General features: G+C 37.9%; 2 protein-coding genes across 2 annotated transcripts; one reads left to right on the top strand and one right to left on the bottom strand.

Annotated features, from left to right (window-relative positions):
* Positions 1 to 5,378: 5,378 nt before the first annotated feature.
* On the top strand, positions 5,379 to 7,944 carry LOC117301291 (histone H1-like). Its single transcript, XM_033785178.1, has one exon. The coding sequence runs from the start codon at positions 6,327 to 6,329 to the stop codon at positions 7,125 to 7,127; it is 801 nt and encodes a 266-aa protein (XP_033641069.1). The 5' UTR covers positions 5,379 to 6,326; the 3' UTR covers positions 7,128 to 7,944.
* A 1,015-nt stretch (positions 7,945 to 8,959) lies between these two features.
* LOC117301704 lies at positions 8,960 to 19,961 on the bottom strand. Its single transcript, XM_033785729.1, has 10 exons — positions 19,937 to 19,961; positions 19,104 to 19,439; positions 17,849 to 18,175; positions 17,481 to 17,567; positions 15,578 to 15,748; positions 14,721 to 14,742; positions 14,426 to 14,514; positions 11,116 to 11,229; positions 10,862 to 10,962; positions 8,960 to 10,274 (listed from the first exon to the last, which is right to left on the bottom strand). The coding sequence occupies exons 1-10, from the start codon at positions 19,959 to 19,961 to the stop codon at positions 10,080 to 10,082; spliced, it is 1,467 nt and encodes a 488-aa protein (XP_033641620.1). The 3' UTR covers positions 8,960 to 10,079.
* Between the last annotated feature and the right edge of the window lie 1,141 nt (positions 19,962 to 21,102).

Raw genomic sequence — 21,102 nt, forward strand, 5'->3', positions numbered from 1 at the left:
CAAGGTATCTTGTAAATTCTTGTCAAACAATTGCTACATTTTAAAACCATGCCTAAATTAAGCAAGGGACAACTGGTAATTGCTGTCGTGTGAATAGTACTTTAGGCATTCATTGAGAATTTTTGAAAAATACCAAACAGGGCTAACGTTGTATATAGGGCATTAGTGTTGTATGATGAAACAATAATCAATACATGTATAAAACAAAGATTGTGGTATGCTTCCATTGAGCACACCTTGTGACGCTGTTATGTTGTCATGGCGTTCCAAATTAACCCTGGCTATCTCACTCGGACCTAATAAGGACTGTTTATTACTTGAAACTAAGACTATTAACAATACACATAATACCAAATACATCTGTATGCACAGTTTACAAACGGAACTTCATCCTTTTACCTGAGGAACATAGCATCCCAAAACGAAATGTGCATTGATTTGAATCGAATGTAGAGAGAGAGACAGGGTCTGTTGAAATAAAATGAGGTTACCGGCTTTTAAAGCCATTGGACACTTTCGGTACAGACAAAAACAAAAAGCTCACAGATTTACAAATAACTTACCGGGTTTACAGAAGGTAATGGTGAAAGACTTCTCTTGAAATATTATTCCATGAAATGCTTTACTTTTTGAGAAAACGTTAAAGCGATATCGATTCTCGTTAGCGAGAATTACGGATTTATTTTAAACACACGTCATGACACGGCGAAGCGTGCAGAAACAAGGTTGGGTTTTTCCGTTATTTTCTCCCGAAACCGATGACCGATTGAGCCTAAATTTTCACTGGTTTGTTATTATATAAGTTGTGATACACGAAGTGTGGGACTTGGACAATACTGTTTACCGAAAGTGTCCAATGGCTTTAAACAATTATTCTTAACTCAGATATTGACCCAAACATTTTCGTCGCAGATGTTTTTCCAACCTTAATGTTTGCTCGGCTTCAATAAATCAGAACTGCTTTTTAAAACAACAACATTTTCCGAAGCTGTTGGGCCTCGAGGTCTACATCGCGATGGGGACGATGCGCCATATGGCACGGCCGAACGTGTTGTGTCTTCCCGCTATTAAATTAGGTTTGTGGACTTTCCGGAACGAGCTAACTCTACATGAAACAACACACTCCCTTGGCTAATACGGCTGATTGTTCTCCAAGGGGGCCTTTAAATCTAATTTTCGATGGAATCAGAACTATGCTTATTATTTGTGTTTGTTTGTATAGCTTCAAATTAATTATCGTAGGCCTATATGCAACGATGCAATATTTTGATTTGAAAAAAATAGGTTAAAGTAACCACCCCTTACAGCAATTCCCTATTGCGTTCCGAATGCTCCTAAATTTGATCGGACGAAAGCCCACTTGCCACGATGGACAATGTTTCTAAAGGAACCAGTTTACAAGCAGTTGATTCAAGAAGGAATATGAAGGCTGATTTGACCTATAAAGCTTAGCTTTAGAGTAATCTTGACGTTTGAAAAACAAAGACAAACACGCAAAATAAATATTGCAAAACTGTTTTCCTTTTATTCGCAAACCACCACCAAGCATAAAGAACCAACCCTTACGGTTAGTGCAGAAGAACTACCGTCGAATATACCAAACTCTTCCTAACTTAGGATTAATCTTAACGCATTGAACCCTACCTAAGTTAGGACGAGTTACTCGTCCTAAACTTGAGATAGGATTAATCCTTAGCGTTTCGTGAAATCGGCTGCTGACGTATCTGCTTAATGACAAACATTTTGTGAGATTTGCGGTAGTGCCATGTGTAAATCTCTTGTGAGAGTGTTGTTTCTAGAACCTGTACTTGAAAACTCAACTTGACGATCAGTATGATTGGATCCTCAGTAGAAGAATGAAGAAAAAATGTTCTTACCAAAATGTAGAAATATAGATGTGTATGCCTTTACTCGTGTAGTTACTTTCCTTCACACGACACCCATGGGACGACTAAGAATGAAGCCCCGTAAAATCCCAATACTCAACGGTTCAGATTTGCAGACAACGCTGGCCAACTCCACTGTTTACTAACTACTGTTTGCTGACGACTGTTCGCTGACTACGGTTCTCACCCTTATGTTGATGGGACTGCGGAAGCTGATAATAACCTCCCTGTTCAGCCTCGTCCACTACCTTGATTTTAACTGTTTAGCCCACAATCGACCAATAATCAATCTACAGTCAGAGGAGCCGCAACGAGCAGAACATTAGAGAAACAAACATTTGTTTGTGATTCGTTCACCACGACACGTGACCAGTACTCGTGTTACTACGAATGCTCCCGTCATGCTACATGGGATGACGTCACTGAAATCAAAATAAGCGCCACACGATCAAGAGCAAAGTCCGTTAGATATTTAGGAGCATGGCTTCACAGTGTATGGACAAAGGATTGATAAATTAAACCTTGAAATTATGTGGACACAAGAAGATGGTACGTACCCGTGAGCGAGACACGCCGGTTGTAAGCTGGCCGAAGACCCATGGCATCGTCACTTGAATCGCGGGTCAGTTTGTTTGAACCCGTTGATTACTTGTGTCTGTTAAAGAGCTCACATACGCAATGTTACAAATAGCTTATCAATTTCTTATAAGTCATCTCTGGAAGTTGAATTCGAACTAAACTTTTTCCAATTTAAAGAGGATGTAATAAGTAGCATTTTAAGTTTTTAAAGGTGTAAAATGAAGAAGTAGGCCCGACAAATAAACACAAACAGTACAAACTTGCGGGTACAACCCTAGATCTTTCTTTTTTTTTTGAAAAGAGCCGGTGTTGTCTCGACATTTTGAACTGGCTGCTATAGTCTTCAGGTTGTACCCAACAAGTTTACAATTAATTCAGTTACTTCTTAAAAAGAGGATGGCTCCAATAGCTTTGGATCATCATACTGTGTGTGCTACTGCGTGGCATTTTAATTTAATTACTTCAACTTGAACCACATTGTTTACAGTTCAAAAGAGCCACACGTTTCATTTTGTCATTCTGTAATTTTTATTTAAACCGTTTTTAGTTGGTTGCTCTCAAGCGATAGCAAGTATCCCTCACCCATGACTCAAAGTGGTTGCGTTTCATTGGATTACGATTCTTCTACCTAGACCGCTTTCTCCCAATCTTCTTGACTGCACTTTATTGTCAATTCACCAAAGGAGCTTTCTTAATTGATGTTATTTCAGGCACCAAGGATACCCGCAGTAATCCCCCATGATATGTCATGTACACTGGTGGTATCTAGCTAGGCAAGCGGGAAGCTGCGTAGCCTCAGGTAAAAACAACATGGCGGACAATAGCGTGACGTAAGACGGTGAGTCTCCAGCTCAACGCGCTGAGCAGCCCCTTTGTGGATGCTTAATGTCTCACATGTAAGTTACCCAAGGGGAAAATAACGGTGGTATACAACCCGAGGATGAAAGAAGGGAACCACTCGACAATAGTAAACACCAGATGAAGTTTTGGCTGGTAACCCCGGCCCATTCCCCTTCCTAATTTCCTAAATTTTGGCGGGGGGGGGGGGGGGGGGCATGCCTATAGACATTTCTTTTGCAACGTCACAGCCCGAGTTTTTGCCGACCCAGATTGGAAAACTATGGAAAGCCTTGTGCAAATTAAGAAAAGATCGCTATTTTTGGTTACAATGTAACTAAATTTGTTGATTTTGTTTAAAACAAAACAACTAATTATGAAAGGTATTTTATTTATTTGAAAGTATGCAGAATATGTTGAATTTTGTTAAAACATCTGTTTTTACGATTTAGGGTTTTACTAACATTCGGCCGAACATGCCAACCAAGGCGGTTTGTTTATCAACAAAAGAAAGGTCTATTTCCTATTCCCTGAGTTGGTGGTAGTTTTTTTCACACTACGGTTGGGAGTCGTCAAAAAGGTGACAAAAGGGGGCGCCTCATCTGTATTAAGTGGCAGTACAATCATAGACCTTTATCGCAAATAACTCGGTACGTGCGCTTCAGTATAGTGTAGACGTTGAATGAGGTGCATGCTGGTCCATCTAGCGCTCAAAATTGAGCCTTTGCATTTATGGTATTCAATACTTTTCCAACCTGGGTTGGCAAAAACTCGGTTTATGACGTTGCAAAAAGCTCTATAAGTGACCCCTGCAGCTAATGACGTCACCATAGTCGGGTGCCCTCGTTGAAGTCAAAACTGAGGCTGGGTGCGTATAGCTGTGAATTCCCACTGTCCATTTGAATGTGTAAAAATAATTTGTGCATAAATTCTTATTGAGTGTTTTTTTTTCAAGTGGAACAGTGAGTCAATGTTTTGAAACCGCAATCTGTATACCATTTCCCCCCAAACCTTATACTCTGTATTTATAAATATTTAACTGAAGCTTCGAATAGTAGGTCAGTTAAAGGAACATTACATAATTGTTTATTTTGCTAACAAAACAGTTGCTGTCAGTGGAAGCCTTTTATGTGATCCATCATATACACGTACATAAACTGACAAACCTGTCGAAGTTTGAGATCGATCGGCCGTCTGGGTCACTAGAGAATAGTGGAAAACTGATTAAAAATTTTGCATTGCATCGATGCCAAAACAAAAATGAATAAAACGCTCACTTAGAGAATAAACTCCAAACGCGAAGTTTGATTATTTATTTCTCATCAAACATGAAATTTCAGACAGAAATATTTTAAGGGATGTTTTCTACTATCATCATCATTAGAACGTGTAAGTTTTATGTAAATCTGTGATCTCCATGATTTTTGTTTCTTACCAATTATGTAACGTTCTTTTAAATACTTTGTTTAATGATGAGCAAATAATATTATTCATTTTGGTTTATACCCAAATACACAAACGTGTGTTAGCACTGTATACTCAGTAAACTCAGGTGGGATTCGAACCCACGACCCTTGCAATTCTAGAGCAGTGTCATACCAACTATAGACAACCGAGATTGCCCGAACACTTTAATGCAAATTTCGATAAAGAGTCCCACGAAACAAAGCGAGAGTCAGTTGGTCAAAGTACTTTTTTTTTAAGACTGAGATTTATTTATTTATTTATTTATTTATTTATTTATTTAAAAAACTTGATACAGGATACGAAAATCAGCACAACAGCTGTATTACAGTATGCTCCTGTGAAATAAAAAACAAAAGGAAAAAGAAACCATTGCGTTAAAAAAATACATTTACTGTCTTAACTACGTCATCCTGGTCGATGATGAAGAAAACCAACCGAGATGAGAAAGATCTCAAATAGTTAACCACATTAGAAAAGACTTAGGATGAAACATTGCAAATAATATAAAATTATGAGAGTTTGCTGCCAAAGCACGCGAGCAAAGATCGGTACACGAGCAACAAGCAACAACAGCAATTAGGCAAACGTAAATCAAATAAATAAATAAATAAACAAACAAACAAACAACCCAGTACGTCCATTTAACAACAATGCAATTTGTAATCAATTTTGTGCGAGAAGTATGATTTATTTACATTTGTACAATCAATGTTTGAACTGATAATAATAACAACTGACCGTGTAGTTGATGTTCATTGCCGAATCTGTTTAATTGTTTTCTTTTAAAGAAAAACAACTCAACTTAAATTAGTATTAACAACTAAGAAACTGACGTGTATGAAGAAATCATTCAACTATCAAAATAATATTGGCCTAGAAGTTATTGCTCCCCCCCCCAAAAAAAAAAAAAAAAAAAAAAAAACATAGTCAGTGCACTATATCTTTGTTGCTTGAACACCCATTTCAAATTAATTTGTAGCCCTAAATAAACAATCAAGTCTGCATCTAAATAATCCACAATGCTTTATCGGTATTCACCTTCAATCTCTAATTTTCGTAACTTGCTACATTAACTGAAAACGGGTAAAAACACTAAAAAGGTAAAACATTTCAACTTTTGAGTTTTTTTTTTACAGATTTTTGTCATTATTTTCACTTTTTCTTCCGTGATCAAAACTATTAAAACTACGATAGGTAGAGGGAAACGGTCGTCAAGATTTCATTTTGTGAACAAAAACATTACATTTTAAACTAGAAAGTGAAATATTTACCCTAAAAGTAAAGTCACAAACACAAGATTCCAACAGTGATCCATTTTGAAGCCTGACTCATGAATTATTCATGAGTTGTTTCCAGGGCGTCCGTAATGAGTATATATAGCGCGGGATGACGTCAGTGTTTTGAACCAATGTAGAAAACCAGCGTGGTGTGACCGTATGACATTGCATCACAACACAAAGCAGCTGCAGAATAATACCATCAAACTGAACTCTATTTTGCTCTCTCGAAGCAACGGGCTGTGTTACTGTGATACTTTCTTGAGGTTGGAACATCATAATGGCTGACTCTACTGTATTTGAGAATGGTGGTGATGAAGAAACAGGGAAGAGGGTCCGGTCTGTGGCGACTCACCCAAAAACTATCGACATGCTTATGGAGGCTTTACGAGACATCGACACCAACCCACGGAAGGGTACCAGTGTCCCTTCTGTGAAGAAATGGATAGGTGCCAATTATCCGGAAGCTAAACTAGGGGTACACCTCAAGAATGCATTCACGAAGGCACTTGCAACGGGTGCTATCGAAAGACCCAAGGACCAGGCAGACGTGACAGCGGTTCTCGTGGGACGATACAGGCTTGGCAAACCGCCTAAACCTGCTGCTAAGGTACGCGCCAAGAAGGAGGCGGCTGGGGCGAAGGCTAAGAAAACAGCGAAGGAGAAAGTGGCCGAGATTAAACGCGGACGGTCGGCATCACCGAAGGCTAGCGCCAAGAAACCCTTCCCCCGGCCTAGGGCTCGTTCGGTGAGCGCTACCCCAAAGGTCAGCCGGTCAAAGAGGGTCCGTAGTCGGTTAAGCAAGTCTCACTCTCCGCTCCGTACACCTATGAAGGTCATGAAGCCGAAGACTAAGACTGTAGTCGGGAAGAAAAAGACAGCCACTTCCCCAGCAGCGAAGAAAGCTGCAGCAGCCAAACCAACAAAGAAATCAACTGCTAAATCATCTGTCTCCACTTCGCCTGTTCCCAAACCGGCTACAAAGACCACCAAGAAAACAGCCAAGGCACCAGCAAAAGCTACTAAGACAACGAAAGCTGGCAAGACAGCAGGCAAAGACGCAGCTAGCAAGAAAAAGTAACTCTTTCATTTGTATGAACTCTGTGTTAAATATAGCTTTATTTGAAGCAGTTTGAAATTATCTATTTATTTGTTCTTCGCGTAATTAATATCCATATTAACTTTCGTCTGTTTATTCAAATTATTAAAAATTAATTAAAATTCAAGTGTTTTTCTGTTTGTTGATATTACAATTGGGTTTATAATAATACCGATAGGGCCTTCAACTTTGGTTACAAATGTTTATTTAAACTACAAAACATTATTTAAATTAACTGCATTTTCTGTGTTTGTTACAAATTGTTACAATTGAGTTTACAAGAATAATAATTCAAATAGGGCCTACAACTTGCACTTGTAGAAACAATTAATTGTAAAGCAAGAACACTCTGGAAATTCCTGGGTCACAACTGAACCAATTTTATACCTCACTGGTGGGGCCTGACTCATTTCCGGGTCAAGCTGGGTACCAAAAATAGAAAGAGAAAAACAAGTAAATGTTGACTTGTGTTTTCATGGGATCCACGTTCGATTTAAATTCGACCCTGTGATTTTTAGAGTGCAGTATGCCTTTATTTCAGATGGCTGTTTCAAGTTATTATTTATACGGCTGTTTAATGTTATTTGTTTGTTCTTAAGTATTTTGTGTTTTATTTGTATAGGGATGCGGGGGGGGGGGGGACAAGTCACTTTTGATGTAAATTTTGTTAAAGCCTCTATGTATTTTTTAATGCACTTTTTGGGGTTATCCACAAACGTTTGCCTGTATACTATTTGGTAAGGGCGAAATTCTGTTTTTTTTTACTTTTATATTTATTTTATCAAAAGAAAAACGTAAACAAAAAATTAAAAAAAAAGATTTTGTGAGACATCGTAACATAGAATAAAACAGCTTTTAGACGTTGGGTTGGACATAGATTTGTTAATTACTTGGCATTTGAAACATTTATTCGCAAGCTTTCTGTAAATGCTTTCCTTCAAAATAGCCGAGCTTATTAAAAACAAACAAATCCACAGCTGACGAGTTAAGATTTTTCTTATCCACCTCGCTTGAATATAGTAAATGCTTTTGTTAGACATTTTGAGTGTATTTATTTTGTGTATGTGTGCACATTGCATGGATGTAAATAATATAATCGCAGTGTGCATAATTTGTGACGTCATTATGTTAATCATCTACATGTACTATTATTGAGACACGTGATTAAAATAAAATTTGAAAACAATAGAAATGATTGTTGGCACTCAGTATTTTGTCATTTCTGCAGCTTCAGTGTTAAAAGTTAATTACATTTTGTTATGAAAGTGAGATATAACGATCCTTGTAAATATACCTCAACATAGTGTGTTGTTCCGTTTACTTGTTGGAACCAACACGGTCCGCCATTTTAAACCACAATATGGCGGACCGTTTAGCTCACGAAGTAAAAAGAAAACATCACAATTTGGTATTGAAAATAGTAATTAATAAACCAAGTGACATTCAAAGTAATGTTTCAATATTAATCTGAAAATAACACAAAATATAAACATTCAAACCTACCAAATTGTTTTTCACAGTTTCAGTTAAAGACACTGGACACTATTGGTATAAATTACTCAAAATAATTGCAAGTATTAGATTTTGAGTTTCCGAAATCATCTGAAAGCATCTGGAAGCACACAACTTCGTGTGACAAGGGTGTTTTTTTCTTCCGGTATTATCTCGTAACTTCAACGACCAATTGAGTTCAAAATTTCACAGTTTTTTGTTGAGCTACACCAAGTGAGAAGATTGGTCTTTGATAATTACCAATAGTGTCCAGTCGTCCTTAACATACCCTTTGGGGGGGGGGGGGGGGGGGGCGTGTGCATCCGGTAAAGTCTTTATGGGTCTTCATTACGCCATGTTCTGGGTCTGTGTACAAAATACATGATTCTAAAAAATTTAAATTATTTGCTCAAAAACACAGCCCTTCTATCGGGCATTCTGTCCCTGGGACCCCCCCCCCCCATTGGAAATAAACATGGGCGGAAAGAAATTGATTCAAAAGAGGGCGCTATTACTATTAGAAGAAATTTATACACATCTCGCCGCATTGAGGGGTGCACCCCAACATACATTCCGAGAGCATACAGTGCAAAATGCTAAATATTAAAAATATACACTAAAAATTATTAAATGTCTCACAGCTTTTTACGGTAAAGACAAATTATTAATTGACTCTTGAACTGTAATCCTCTGCTTAATTTAACATGTGGAGTCTCACACCGCGTTCACACTTGATCCTGCTAGGAGGATCAAAGGAGGATCTGAATTCGAAAGGTCGATTAAAGAGGGAGATCACCGGCTAGTGTGAACTCGATCAGAATCAGGATCAGGATCAGACCCTCCTTTTTGATATCCCTTTATTGCGAGATCAAAGGGAGATCAGATTCCGCAAAAGCGATCAAAAAACAAGTGTGAACGCAGATCGAGATCAGGTCCTGTAAGTTTAGCTGCTCACATCCGGTGTGTAAGGTCATATCAAAGAAAACCTGCCATAATCAATGACCTCGCGCAGTAACCTTTGCAGTCAGCTGAACTGAACTAAGTTATCCAAAATGCCTCAAGTTGGAAGTCAACAACGCCTAAAGTCACAATTTATTGGACAATTTTGTTCACTGTTTCCATTTTTGGTGCTCTCAAATCTGTCTAAAATAAAATATTATTTTGAGGGCCTATCAAATATTATAATTAGCCTGACGCTCTGTTTTCTCATATTTAGTGGGGTGCAACTTGATGGTAGGAGAGTAGAATCATCTCCCGCCACACCGGTTCAAAGTAGCACATGTCCCCCTTCAGCACCCAATCCGGTAAAAGTTGAACCGGATGCCCTGATGTGCAGGATTTCAGCGTTGAATGAGGTTGAAAGAGGGCGTCATCAGAAGAAAATTGTACACAGCTCGCTGTGTTTGGGGTGGTGTGTGTGTGTGGGGGGGGGGGGATAATATCCTACCACACCGGTAACTCGTGACCACCTTTAGCACCCAACCCGTAAAGTCCGGTTGAAGTTGAACCGGATGCCGTGATGTGCATGATTTCAGCGTATTCGGTTGGGGGTTCCGTGCGGATCGGAGGGGCGTTCCTGGGATGCTCCCGTAGGTGTTGGATATCGATGTAGATAAGTTCCTCTTGGGATCGGGCTATCTGTAATTAATAGAAACAGGAGGGGCACATAAAACCTGTAAGTACAAAAACTTGCTTAGCAACAAATATGTTACCAGCCGGAACATCATGAAGTAGCCATGAAAATTGCTAAGCAGAGTTTTCTGCTGAACAGATTTTTTTTAAATCAACTTTGATAGACATGCAGTGGTGCCTTATTACCATACTTAAATACCCCACACAGGAAAGCGTTTTGGCTAATAGAAGGGCGCAATCGGTGAGGTCGATTTTTACACAATGGACGCCACATATACATACATCATATAATGCATTTGTATTAAAGAGCTAGTACGTCAATAACGCAGCGCAGCGGGTTGGATATAAATAATGTTTGTTACACTTCTTGAATGGTCGTAGATTCCCTGATTGAGGTGGTGAGAACATTCCAGGGGGGGGGGGCAAAATGAGAGAATGTGCGACTTAAAGCAACTTGTACCACTTGGACCCCACAAAGGAACTCTGTGGAAAAGTTAATGCAAGGTCAATTTTGTTGGCATACTTTTATGAGACCAAAGTTAATGCGTCTCCTATTTTTTTAATGGATGCAACTGATCAAAGCTTGTACGTACCCGCTTAGGCTGAGCTCCAGCCCCCTTGTTGGCTTTAGCTGGATTGTACCACGTTCCTTCTTTGTCTTGTAGGGTGACTTGAGCACATTGGACCCCATCTCCTGGAAACGTGAGAGTAGAAACTTAAATAGTTTTCATATTATGTGTTCTCTAGTTAATACACAAATTATGCAGCGTTTAAACCTCATACCAAACCCACACCCCTTCCTTAGTAGTTAAAAATAATTAAATAGTTAAAAAATGAATCTCATTACTGGTTGTATGTTGAACCTTGACATTCAGGTTAGTGTTTGCCGATGGGGGCGCTGTCGGTGCGGAAGTCACGTGTCTAACCATCGTATGATTCTCTTCGTAAAGGTTACTCTCGCCTAATAAGAGTGGGACAAAAGGAGACAGTTTTCAGGGAAGATTGTTTCACTCTTACTTTAATCAATGGAACTGAAAATAATCATTGTCGTGTGGCGGTGGTACATTTGGAGATGACATTGACACCAGTGCCCAATTACAGCTGCTTAATTACAAAACGAAAAGTAGCTTAGCATGGCAAAAGTATGCTAACCAAGGTTATCAGCCAAACTACATTCCACATGTGGGTCATTCCGTGTCAATTCAACACGCTTTTGGACCTGACCCTCACGGATTTAAATGAAATTCGGTGTGCTGATTGGACTCCCTGAGAAATGCCCAAATCCCAAATTTTATGTAAAAATTCGGATCATTATTTTGGGAGATACGGCTTAACGAACTTTTGACTAATTAGCATGACCTGCTATGTTTGGACAATCATATTTCCAAAAGTAAAACACCTACCGAGAAAATATTTACATCATTTTGAAGCTCTTGACATGGTCCACATTTGATAACATAAAATCAAAAGATTTCCACGCACCACCGAAAAAATACGCAAAAAAGTGACCTTTGACCTTGATTTGCGAAAATAAGTATTTTTCAAAATGCGTAATTTATTTTTTAATGCAAGTTTAAGATGTAAGCAACAATATTCTGAAAAATTGTGATGGGCACTCTTACAGTTTTTTTGCTATGATTTTTTTAACATTGGCTATCAAGGCCAAAACCATAAAAACGCATTGTACAACATACACAATGTACAGTGTTCAGAGTATTGTGTGGTAGTGTGTACACGCACATTAAAAACCATGTCACCCTGGTAATAATATGGAGTCCAAAAGTCTATTTCATGACATGACTTAATGAGCTAATTTATTTCATCCCCTTAATTTAATATAGGAGACATTGTATACATACTGTATACATGTTATACAATGTACAGTGTACAGAGTATTCACATTTAGTGCTTTAAAAGTAAATTCCCTGGAGGATGATTATAGAGAAAAATATGTTGTGACCCATTTAAATCACACAGCAAGAAAAAGAGCAGGCTTAAAGCAGGTATCATAAAGGTTTATACTGGAGCATCCAAGTCTTTATTTCACTCGAGCACACAGTTTATGCACCGGCTGTCGCAAGAAGATATCTGAACTGTCGCCTGAGAAAATACTCTCAAAAACTGAAAGTTCTAGCAGTGATCCAGAAGTTCAGGGACCATCAATGTCATCTGCACATCAGGATGTTTTTGTGCAGCCAAATACCGACATTAACATTATCAATGAGGCTATGACAATTATTGGTGTATTTCCTATCATAAGTAAGAAGAAAGCTCATGGAAGTTACATGGAAAACAGAGTTAAGAGAATAGAGACAACAATTAAGCAGAAACTGGAAACTGCTACAGGAAAACGGTTCGGTGATGATGAAAGTGAGTTGATACATGTAACTCAGTTGAAACAAAAGTTTCATTCCTTGACCAAGAAAAGTGAAAAAGTTCAAGTTTTGACCGTCTTACCAGTGAGTTGGAGTATCAACAGAATAGAAGATGAATTTGGAGCATCAAACTACATGCCAAGAAAAGCAAAGAAACTGGTGAATTAGCAGGGAATGCTTTCCATTCCAAATCCTAAGGCTGGAAAGCTCTTTCATTAAAAATGGTGCAAACGGTGAGAGACTTTTACTTGTTCGAGTCCGTCAGCAGACACATGCCAGGGATGAAAGACTTTGTATCGGTTACGGTTGATGGTGAGAAGAAACACCTCCAGAAACATCTTGTTCTTTGTATCTGAAAGAAGTGTGTGAACTTTGCAAGGAAACAATCCTCCTCAAAGTTTTGCTGAAAATTTGCTGAACTTGGGCTGAAGCAGTGCATCCTTGCCAGATCTAGTGGAATGCATTCAGTTTGTGTTTGTACTAAACATCAAAATGTGAAACTCAAAATGTGAATGATTGTCTTTGAATTTCTAATGTACACATTACTGCACATTACACTGTATGTATGTACATGTACATGTACATGTACATGTATGTGCAATGCGTTTTTATGGTTTTGGCCTTGATAGCCAATGTTAAAAAAACATAACAAAAAAACTGTAAGAGTGCCCATCACATTTTTTTCAGAATATTGTTGTTTACATCTTAAACTTGCAATACATTTTTTTTTTATGCATTTTGAAATATACGCATTTTCGCCAATCAAGGTCAAAGGTCAAATTTTTGCGTATTTTTTCGGTGGTGCGTGGCTATGTCAAGAGCTTCAAAATGATGTAAATATTATCTCGGTAGGTGTTTTACTTTTGGAGATATGATTGTTCAAACATAGCAGGTCATGCTAATTAGTCAAATGTTCGTTAAGCCGTATCTCCCAAAATAATGATCCGAATTACATAAAATTTGTGATTTGGGCATTTCTCAGGGAGTCCAATCAGCACACCAAATTTCATTTAAATCCGTGAGGGTCAGGTCCAAAAGCGTGTTGAATTGACACGGAATGACTCATGTACTCAAGTGTGACTGGTATCCTGTTCATTTTTTTTAGCAGACAATGCGATGTAGTTCTACTATAATACTAGCCAGCCAAGTCATCATGGCCCAAGTTTAGGGCCTACAGGAGAGCTGCATGCTTTAAGCACAATTTTGAAGCACCGTTCCTTGCTCTATATGGTTATACGCTTTTTAGAATTTTGAGTAGAGTACAAGCCAACCTGCTTCTCATCTAAGCACAACATTGCTGAACAATTTTTTCTGATTTAAGAAGCTTTTTTAGTTCGGGACAGCAGGTTTATTCCCATTGGGTCCCTTTAAAGTCAAACTATTTTAGCCGTATAGTTGGTTTCAATAACAGGGAACAGAATCTCCGGTGGACAGAATCCCATATACACCAGAATTTTCAAGGTCGCGGCTTTAATGGACCCTTCCCATGAAATATGCTAATTACATTCACGCATGCGTACAGACCCTGTTGGTTGGCAAACGCCGTAGAGTTCTGCACTAAGCAGACGCGCAATCTGCGTCTGCGTCACGCACCCATTGGCCGTGTACAAAACAGCGCGATGTTCCCTCATTTTGCCAACCAAAACGTTAGTGCGCACGCGCTATGTGAAATTTACATATTTCATGGGAAGGGTCTATTTATAGCCTAAGCCGAATCTGTAACCCCAAAGAACCCTATAAGAAAACCCTAAACCCCTATGAACAAAATAAAAGTAAATATACCTATGACGATTTCGGATCTTTCTGGTGCCGTGAGGGCTTGCTGCTCATCGGGTGTCAGATTTGAATTGCGTCTGAAATGCACAACGTATCTGAATAAAAAACAATAAAAAAAGGTAAAGTTCACGTGTTTTTGAAAAATATAGCGCCACCAAACCCGACTTGAATGAATGAGGGGAACATGCGTGTGAAGTTATAAATTCATTGCGTGCTAATGAAACTAGTATTGTTTCATAGCTGCTTCAATCAACAAATAGGCTTTTAGTAATTAAACAAAACAGATAACTTCATAACTTACTGATTGTTCTGTGCGTGACCATCTGAGAATGAAACAAAAACATATTTAAAGTTTGTTTAAACTCAAGTATAACCTAACATAAATTATACATAAATATACGACTTATCAGACCACTCTTGCATAAACAAAATGTACGAAAACCAAACCTCAATTGTCTTTAGCTTTAATATTATTGTTGTTATTATTATTATTATGATTCTATTGTGAAATTCCGCCAAAAATTGGAGTCCTTCAAAGGCCCCGGGACACTATTGGTGATTGTCAAAGACCAGTCTTCTCTCATCACTTGGTGCATCTCATTATATGCAAGAAATAACAAACCTGTGAAAATTTGAACTCAATTGGTTGCGGAGTTGCGAGAGAGAGAACAATGGAAGAAAAAACACCCTTGTCGCACAAGTTGTGTACTTTCAGATGCCTTGAATTCGATACCTCAGCTGAGGTCTCTTATTAAACTCAATTTTAGTGAGAAATTACTCTTTCTCGAAAACTACGTTTCTTCAGAGGTAGCCGTTTCTCACTAGATTAATACTACCAACAGCTCTCCATTACTTGTTACCAAGTCATTTTTTTATGCTAATAATTATTTTGAGTAATTACCAATAGTGTCCACTGCCTTTAATTATTGTATCAAGGTTGCCTCTGTATTTTATAAAGTGTTATATCGGTCAACTTTATAATATTGTGATTACTGTTATGGCTTTTTAGCATGTTTAAAGTGAGGAGTTTTGAATGAATCATTTCCTTATTGAAAAAAACCTTATACAGTTTAACAACGCGCGTGTATTTGTTTTAAACAACCTACAATTTGTTTATACAATCGAAACATAGACTCGTTACAAGTGTTTTGCGTGTACCTTTCGTTCGGATCAAATAATACCAAACCAGTAGTAGTATGCTTATAAAACAGAGTAGAACCAACAGAAGCACGGAGACTATAGTTAGCGCAGGACTGGTTGAAGTCTCGACCGGAGGTTCAGTTGATGTCGTAGCTCCCTTTGCCGTAGGGGGCGTACTCCCTGTAAACACTATAACATTTTTGAGAGAAACCTGACTATAATTATCACTGCCCAGTTCGAAAGTTTTGTTTTTATAACGACCTTTTAAAATGGTAGTACCTTGCGGCCCTGTTTTGGTAAAACGATGTATCTCAAAAAAGCTAATTTAAAGTTTTTCACTAATGTAATAATTGAAAATAAGTTTCCATATTTTGTTATAAGTTTTTGAACATTATTGAAGAAACTGTGACAGTTTATTCAAAGATACATCATTTCACCGAAATAATGCACAGTCACAGGAAAGCGTATGTCGTCAAACTGGTGCATAACAATGGTATACTAAAAAGCATTTGGGATGTTGATTAATTTGCTCAAATGGTGTATGTCAGAGAGATACACCATTTTACCATATTTTTAGTTTGTAAAAGTGTAAGTGTGACATACATCTTTTTTGTGAATTAAAGTCACAAACTTTGAGTTGTACAGGTCAACATACAGTTTGTATCTTCTGAACTACTCATCCGTTGACGATAAGATTTTCAGAATCGGAAAGAGCGCCCTCACTTTACTGGGAAATGGCTTTATCTCAAAATCTCAAAAAAATTACTTACATCGTTTAACCAAAACAGGGCCGTTTGGTAACGAGTAATGGGGAGAGGTTGATGGTATAAAACATTGTGAGAAACGGCTCCCTCTGAAGTGACGTAGTTTTCGAGAAAGAAGTAATTTTTCACGAATTTGATTTCGAGACCTTAAGTTTAGATATTGAGGTCTCGAAATCAAGCATAGGAAATCACACAAATTCGTGTGACAAGGGTGTTTTTTTCTTTCATTATTATCTCGCAACTTCGACGACCGATTGAGCTCAAATTTCCACAGGTTGGTTATTTTATGTATATGTTGAGATACACCCAGTTAGAAGACTAGTCTTTGACAATTACCAACAGTGTCCACTGTCTTGAACGGAGGTCTCATTCAAATATTTTAGTGAGAAATTACTCTTTTCTCAAAAACTACGTTACTTCAGAGGGAGCAATGATTTATACTTTCATAGCTCTCCATTGCTCGTTACCAAGTGAGTTTGTATGCTAACAATTATTTTGAGTATTAGCTACCAATAGTGTCCAGCAGCCGATTTAACGAGACGCTAGGATTAATCCTATCTCGAGTTAGGACGAGTGATCCGTCCTAACTTAGGATGAGTTCACTTCGTCCTTAACGTCTTAACGGATGCGGAACTGAACTCGTCCTAAGTCCTAAAATTAATCCTAAGTTAGGAAGAGTTTGGTGAAATCGACGGCTGCGCTTTAACTGCAACCATTTTGAATTAATAGCTTGCATTCTCTCATGCCTATTTGAATTTCTTTTTAACTAATTGCTTGTGTAGTTTAATGCTGCTCCCCACAAGCCTTGGCTTATTTGAACAACCTCCTGTCCTCACATCTTCTATTGTTACACTTTCATTATCAGTTTAATTTTGTCATGTTTACTATTTCCTTGTATTGTACTTTAATTTGTGTGTCAAAATTATTCTGTATGTCATTAATAATATTGTGAGTACCGGGACGGAAACAACTGAATTGTTGAATTGAATTGAATATAAATTTACATGCATCGGAGTGAAACTTGTTCAACCGAGTAGGCCAATTATTATCTTCGATAATAAAAGTGAAAAGTGAAATTGACTATTATTTTTTTTTGTAAGCAGGTGTATGACAAGGAAAATAATTACAATAAACAAACCATGACTCTGTTTACTCACAACTTGCAGTGGATAGTGTAGAGATTATTGAAGTTGTTTCTACATACGTACTTATAGTTTCGGATCTCGGCTCCTCTGTTGTCACGACTGGTGAATCAAAAACAACGAAACAGCAACAAAAAAATATTAGATGACATAGTTGTTTCTTTTTGCTGTTACTTCAACTGCACTTAATACTAGCATATTGTTTTGACATTATTGCGCGTGTTTAGCGTACGCGCTCAGGGCTTCAGACGCAAGGACTGAGCTTGAAGCCGAATCCAATGCCAAAGCCGTGGTTTCGAAAAGGGCTATAGTTTATTTATCAATATACCTCCTCGACAACTTATGAGTGTTCCTTGTATACATAATGCATTATTACAACTTACTTTCCGTAACGTTCAATTGAGTAGAGTTGGTTTGCTCGTAGAACGTGTCATTGACCCTACACGTGTAATTCCCGGTTTCATTTTTCTCCACGTTCAGAACAGTGAGATTGCAACTGAGGTTGTCATAATGATACTCATACTTAGCTTTCTCGCTCGACCCCTCGATTCCTTTGCACATGTTATCTGACAGCTTGACGTTGCCTCGTGACCATTGGAATTTGAATTGACGGTTGTACAGTGGGCTCTCTGCAAGAACAGAACACTGCAAACTAACATTACCCCCAATGTACGCAGTCTGAACTACTGACGTTTCGACTCTAAACTTTTCTGAAAAACAAATTAAAAAAGAAGATGTTAATTTTTAACTTCACAACGGTTTTGTTTCCATCCAACCAAGTTAATGAACCATTACTAAGCAGTTTAGTTTTGATATCCTCGTTAAAAAAAAGTGTTGTTCCTATATACCCTTTGCATTGACGTCATGCATCAGCCATCTTAGAGGTATACAGTAATGATGAAACGCGCATGTTTGTACGCGCTGCTGGAGATAATTTTTTACTTAATAACTCACTGCAAGGGCTTTGATATTATACTGTTTTCTGTATACTGGGGAATATACTTTTTCTTTTTTCTTACAGACTGTACAAGTCTAGTACGTATTTTTCACATAAGGGCACATCATAATGTTTCACTGCAATCTTAAAGGGTATATGTACTTTTTCCTAACAAAAAAACACAATGTCCACAGATTTACATTAAACTTACACAGTTTGAAGATAATGATAGTAGAAAGCTTCCCTTGAAGTTTTACTTACTGAGGTGCTGTAGTTTTTATGAAACGAGTAAAAGTAATAATTTTCGTCTCAGTTTTAGCATGTAAAAACGTATTAACCAGTTATGCTATGGTTTTGGTATAATATCATAACTGGTTAAGGGGATTTTACATGCTAAAATAATGTTGGTCTCATGAGACGAAAATGATTTTGTGACTTGTTTTACTCATTTCTCAAAAACTACACAACCTTAGTTAGTAATATTTGTATTTGAAGGGAAGCTTTCCACTATCATTCTCTTTTAAACCCTGTAAGTTTTATGTAAATCTGTGGACATTTTGAAAAAGTACCCGAATCCTTTAAAACGAACAATAACCTTGGATAAAACAAGCAATGAATAACTTGGAATAAAACATGATACAACGTACAAGTACAATGTTCGAGAACGTTTGAGGTTGGTCCTTAGTCCAAGCTAAACTCACCTCTTTTTACTATAAGTTCAGTCGTATCATACTCAAATCCACTGAACCGGTCATTCGCTGCACATGTAAAATTTGCAGCGTCAGTTGTCCGTATAGCATGTACTGTTAAACTTCCGGTTCCTGGATCAAATGTTATCTCTCTTGAATAATTTTCAAGACTTCCGTCTAAGCAAGATGCTATGGTCGAGCCATTCACGAGCCATTCGAGTTGAACATCGTCACTGCATGGTGGAACTAGCGTGCCTTTACTACCGGTCACATTGCAGCTCAGCACGGCGTCGTATCCCTCAACAACTTTCACACTACCGAGGGCAGAGACATTTAATGCAGCTACACCTGCTATCAAAAAGAGAAGTAATAAAGTTACCTTTTTGTTCTGAGCAACATTCTTTTCAGAATGCTGAAACACAAACGACTGAACAAAAATCCCAAATAAAACTGACTTTTATTTTGAAGCTTTGTATGACAATCCAATATAGAGTAAACAAACCAAAAAGAAAGTAAACTAGCGGGTGTTTGAAAGAAGGTACAACCACGCAGTAAGACCACACCGGCTCTTTTCAGAGCCAGCACTCCTCCAAAAAAAAATCGCAATTGGTTTTACCCTAAAACTAACTAGATATTTACCTCTCAAATATAAAAAAAAAAAAAAAATCAACTAAAAAGTCAGTAAAAATCAGGGTAAAAAGACACAAATTTCAATCACTAATTGCAAGTCTCTTAAAAAGATGGCCACAAAAAAACAATGCATGCATTGCAAGTTTACTTTTCTTGGAGTCATTGGCTTTACAACCCAAGCAAATGAGTTGAAATCGAATTAAACAAAATCAAACAATGCACTCCTAAAGTGTCCACCATATCTCCCCCCCAAAAAAAAAAAAATAAAATAAATAAATAAATAAATAAATAAATAAATAAATAAATAAATAAATAAATAAATAAATAAATAAATAAATAAATAAATAAATAAATAAATAAATAAATAAATAAATAAATAAGTAAATAAATAAAAAAGAAACCGATGCTTCGTATGTGGAAGCTACGACCATAGGGCGGCTTGTCACGACAAAATACGACAACAGCGAACAAGATGAAATCCGTGACGACAATCCGGCAAATGAACATAAAGAAAATGAAGAGGACACTACTGGAGAGAAAGAAGATAATGAGCCCCAAAACACAGAACCGCCAGCTGAAGATGAAACACACAGCTCCAAAGCAAAGAAAGGAGAAGAAAAGAAAGGTATGGATCAAACAGAGAACACAGAACAGCACCCACTAAAAGAAGCCGCCTCTAAACCTAAGCTATCATTCAAAGAAGTAGTTGCAGGAACAACCAGCAAGAAAACTCCCACCAAACCCCAAGGATTTTAGGACGAAGCCATGAACAGCCAAGCAGTTAGAAAGTTGTCGCGGAAAAGTAAATCCACTGAAGCTTCAACAGCATCATCTAAAGTAGCTCGTGATGAGTCAACACCAACATATATGGAAACTTTGGCAGCCGAAAACCCAGTTGATGAGACACCAGAGAACATGCACGACCAGGAACATACGGATGAAAGATCCGACGATACATATTCGGAAGGATCGATCGACGAGGATAGTGGAAGACTCGTTGATCCAGATTATCACAGTGAAGACCCAGAAGATCTAGCGGATAATTCACTCTCTACACACGCGGGGGAGTCCGTCGACGAAGGAAAAAAGCGGACATCATGGGAAAGGAAATCAACAACGAATAACTTTCAACAAAAAACAAGTAAAACCAATGACACTGACCGGGTCCATAAAGCTACCCAACTACCAACAAGCCTAGTAAGAACAACGAAAGCCAACCCAAACAACGAGTTCAACAAAGCCAGAGAGGGAGAGGAAGAGGGAAGCCAAAGTAACTTTTACCTTCATTATGGCTGGTGTGATGAAGACATTAATGTACAACATCATCATTGGTTTGTTCATATTGTCTATTGCCTCCATAAATGTTAATGGCTTGAGGAAT

This window comes from Asterias rubens, chromosome 17 (assembly GCF_902459465.1).
Source record: "Asterias rubens chromosome 17, eAstRub1.3, whole genome shotgun sequence".
In the NCBI taxonomy this organism is placed as follows: Eukaryota; Metazoa; Echinodermata; class Asteroidea; order Forcipulatida; family Asteriidae; genus Asterias; species Asterias rubens.

What these genes read in the sequence shown, in the direction of transcription:
- LOC117301704 (XM_033785729.1), bottom strand. Translation starts at nt 19,961, where the DNA reads ATGGTGGACACTTTAGGAGTGCATT. An exon ending in TTATTTGATCCGAACGAAAG is followed by an intron (nt 14,743 to 15,577) that starts GTACACGCAAAA and finishes TTTCATTCTCAG; the next exon opens with ATGGTCACGCACAGAACAAT. An exon ending in GGTCACGCACAGAACAATCA is followed by an intron (nt 14,515 to 14,720) that starts GTAAGTTATGAA and finishes TTTTTTATTCAG; the next exon opens with ATACGTTGTGCATTTCAGAC.
- LOC117301291 (XM_033785178.1), top strand. Translation starts at nt 6,327, where the DNA reads ATGGCTGACTCTACTGTATTTGAGAATGGTGGTGATGAAGAAACAGGG.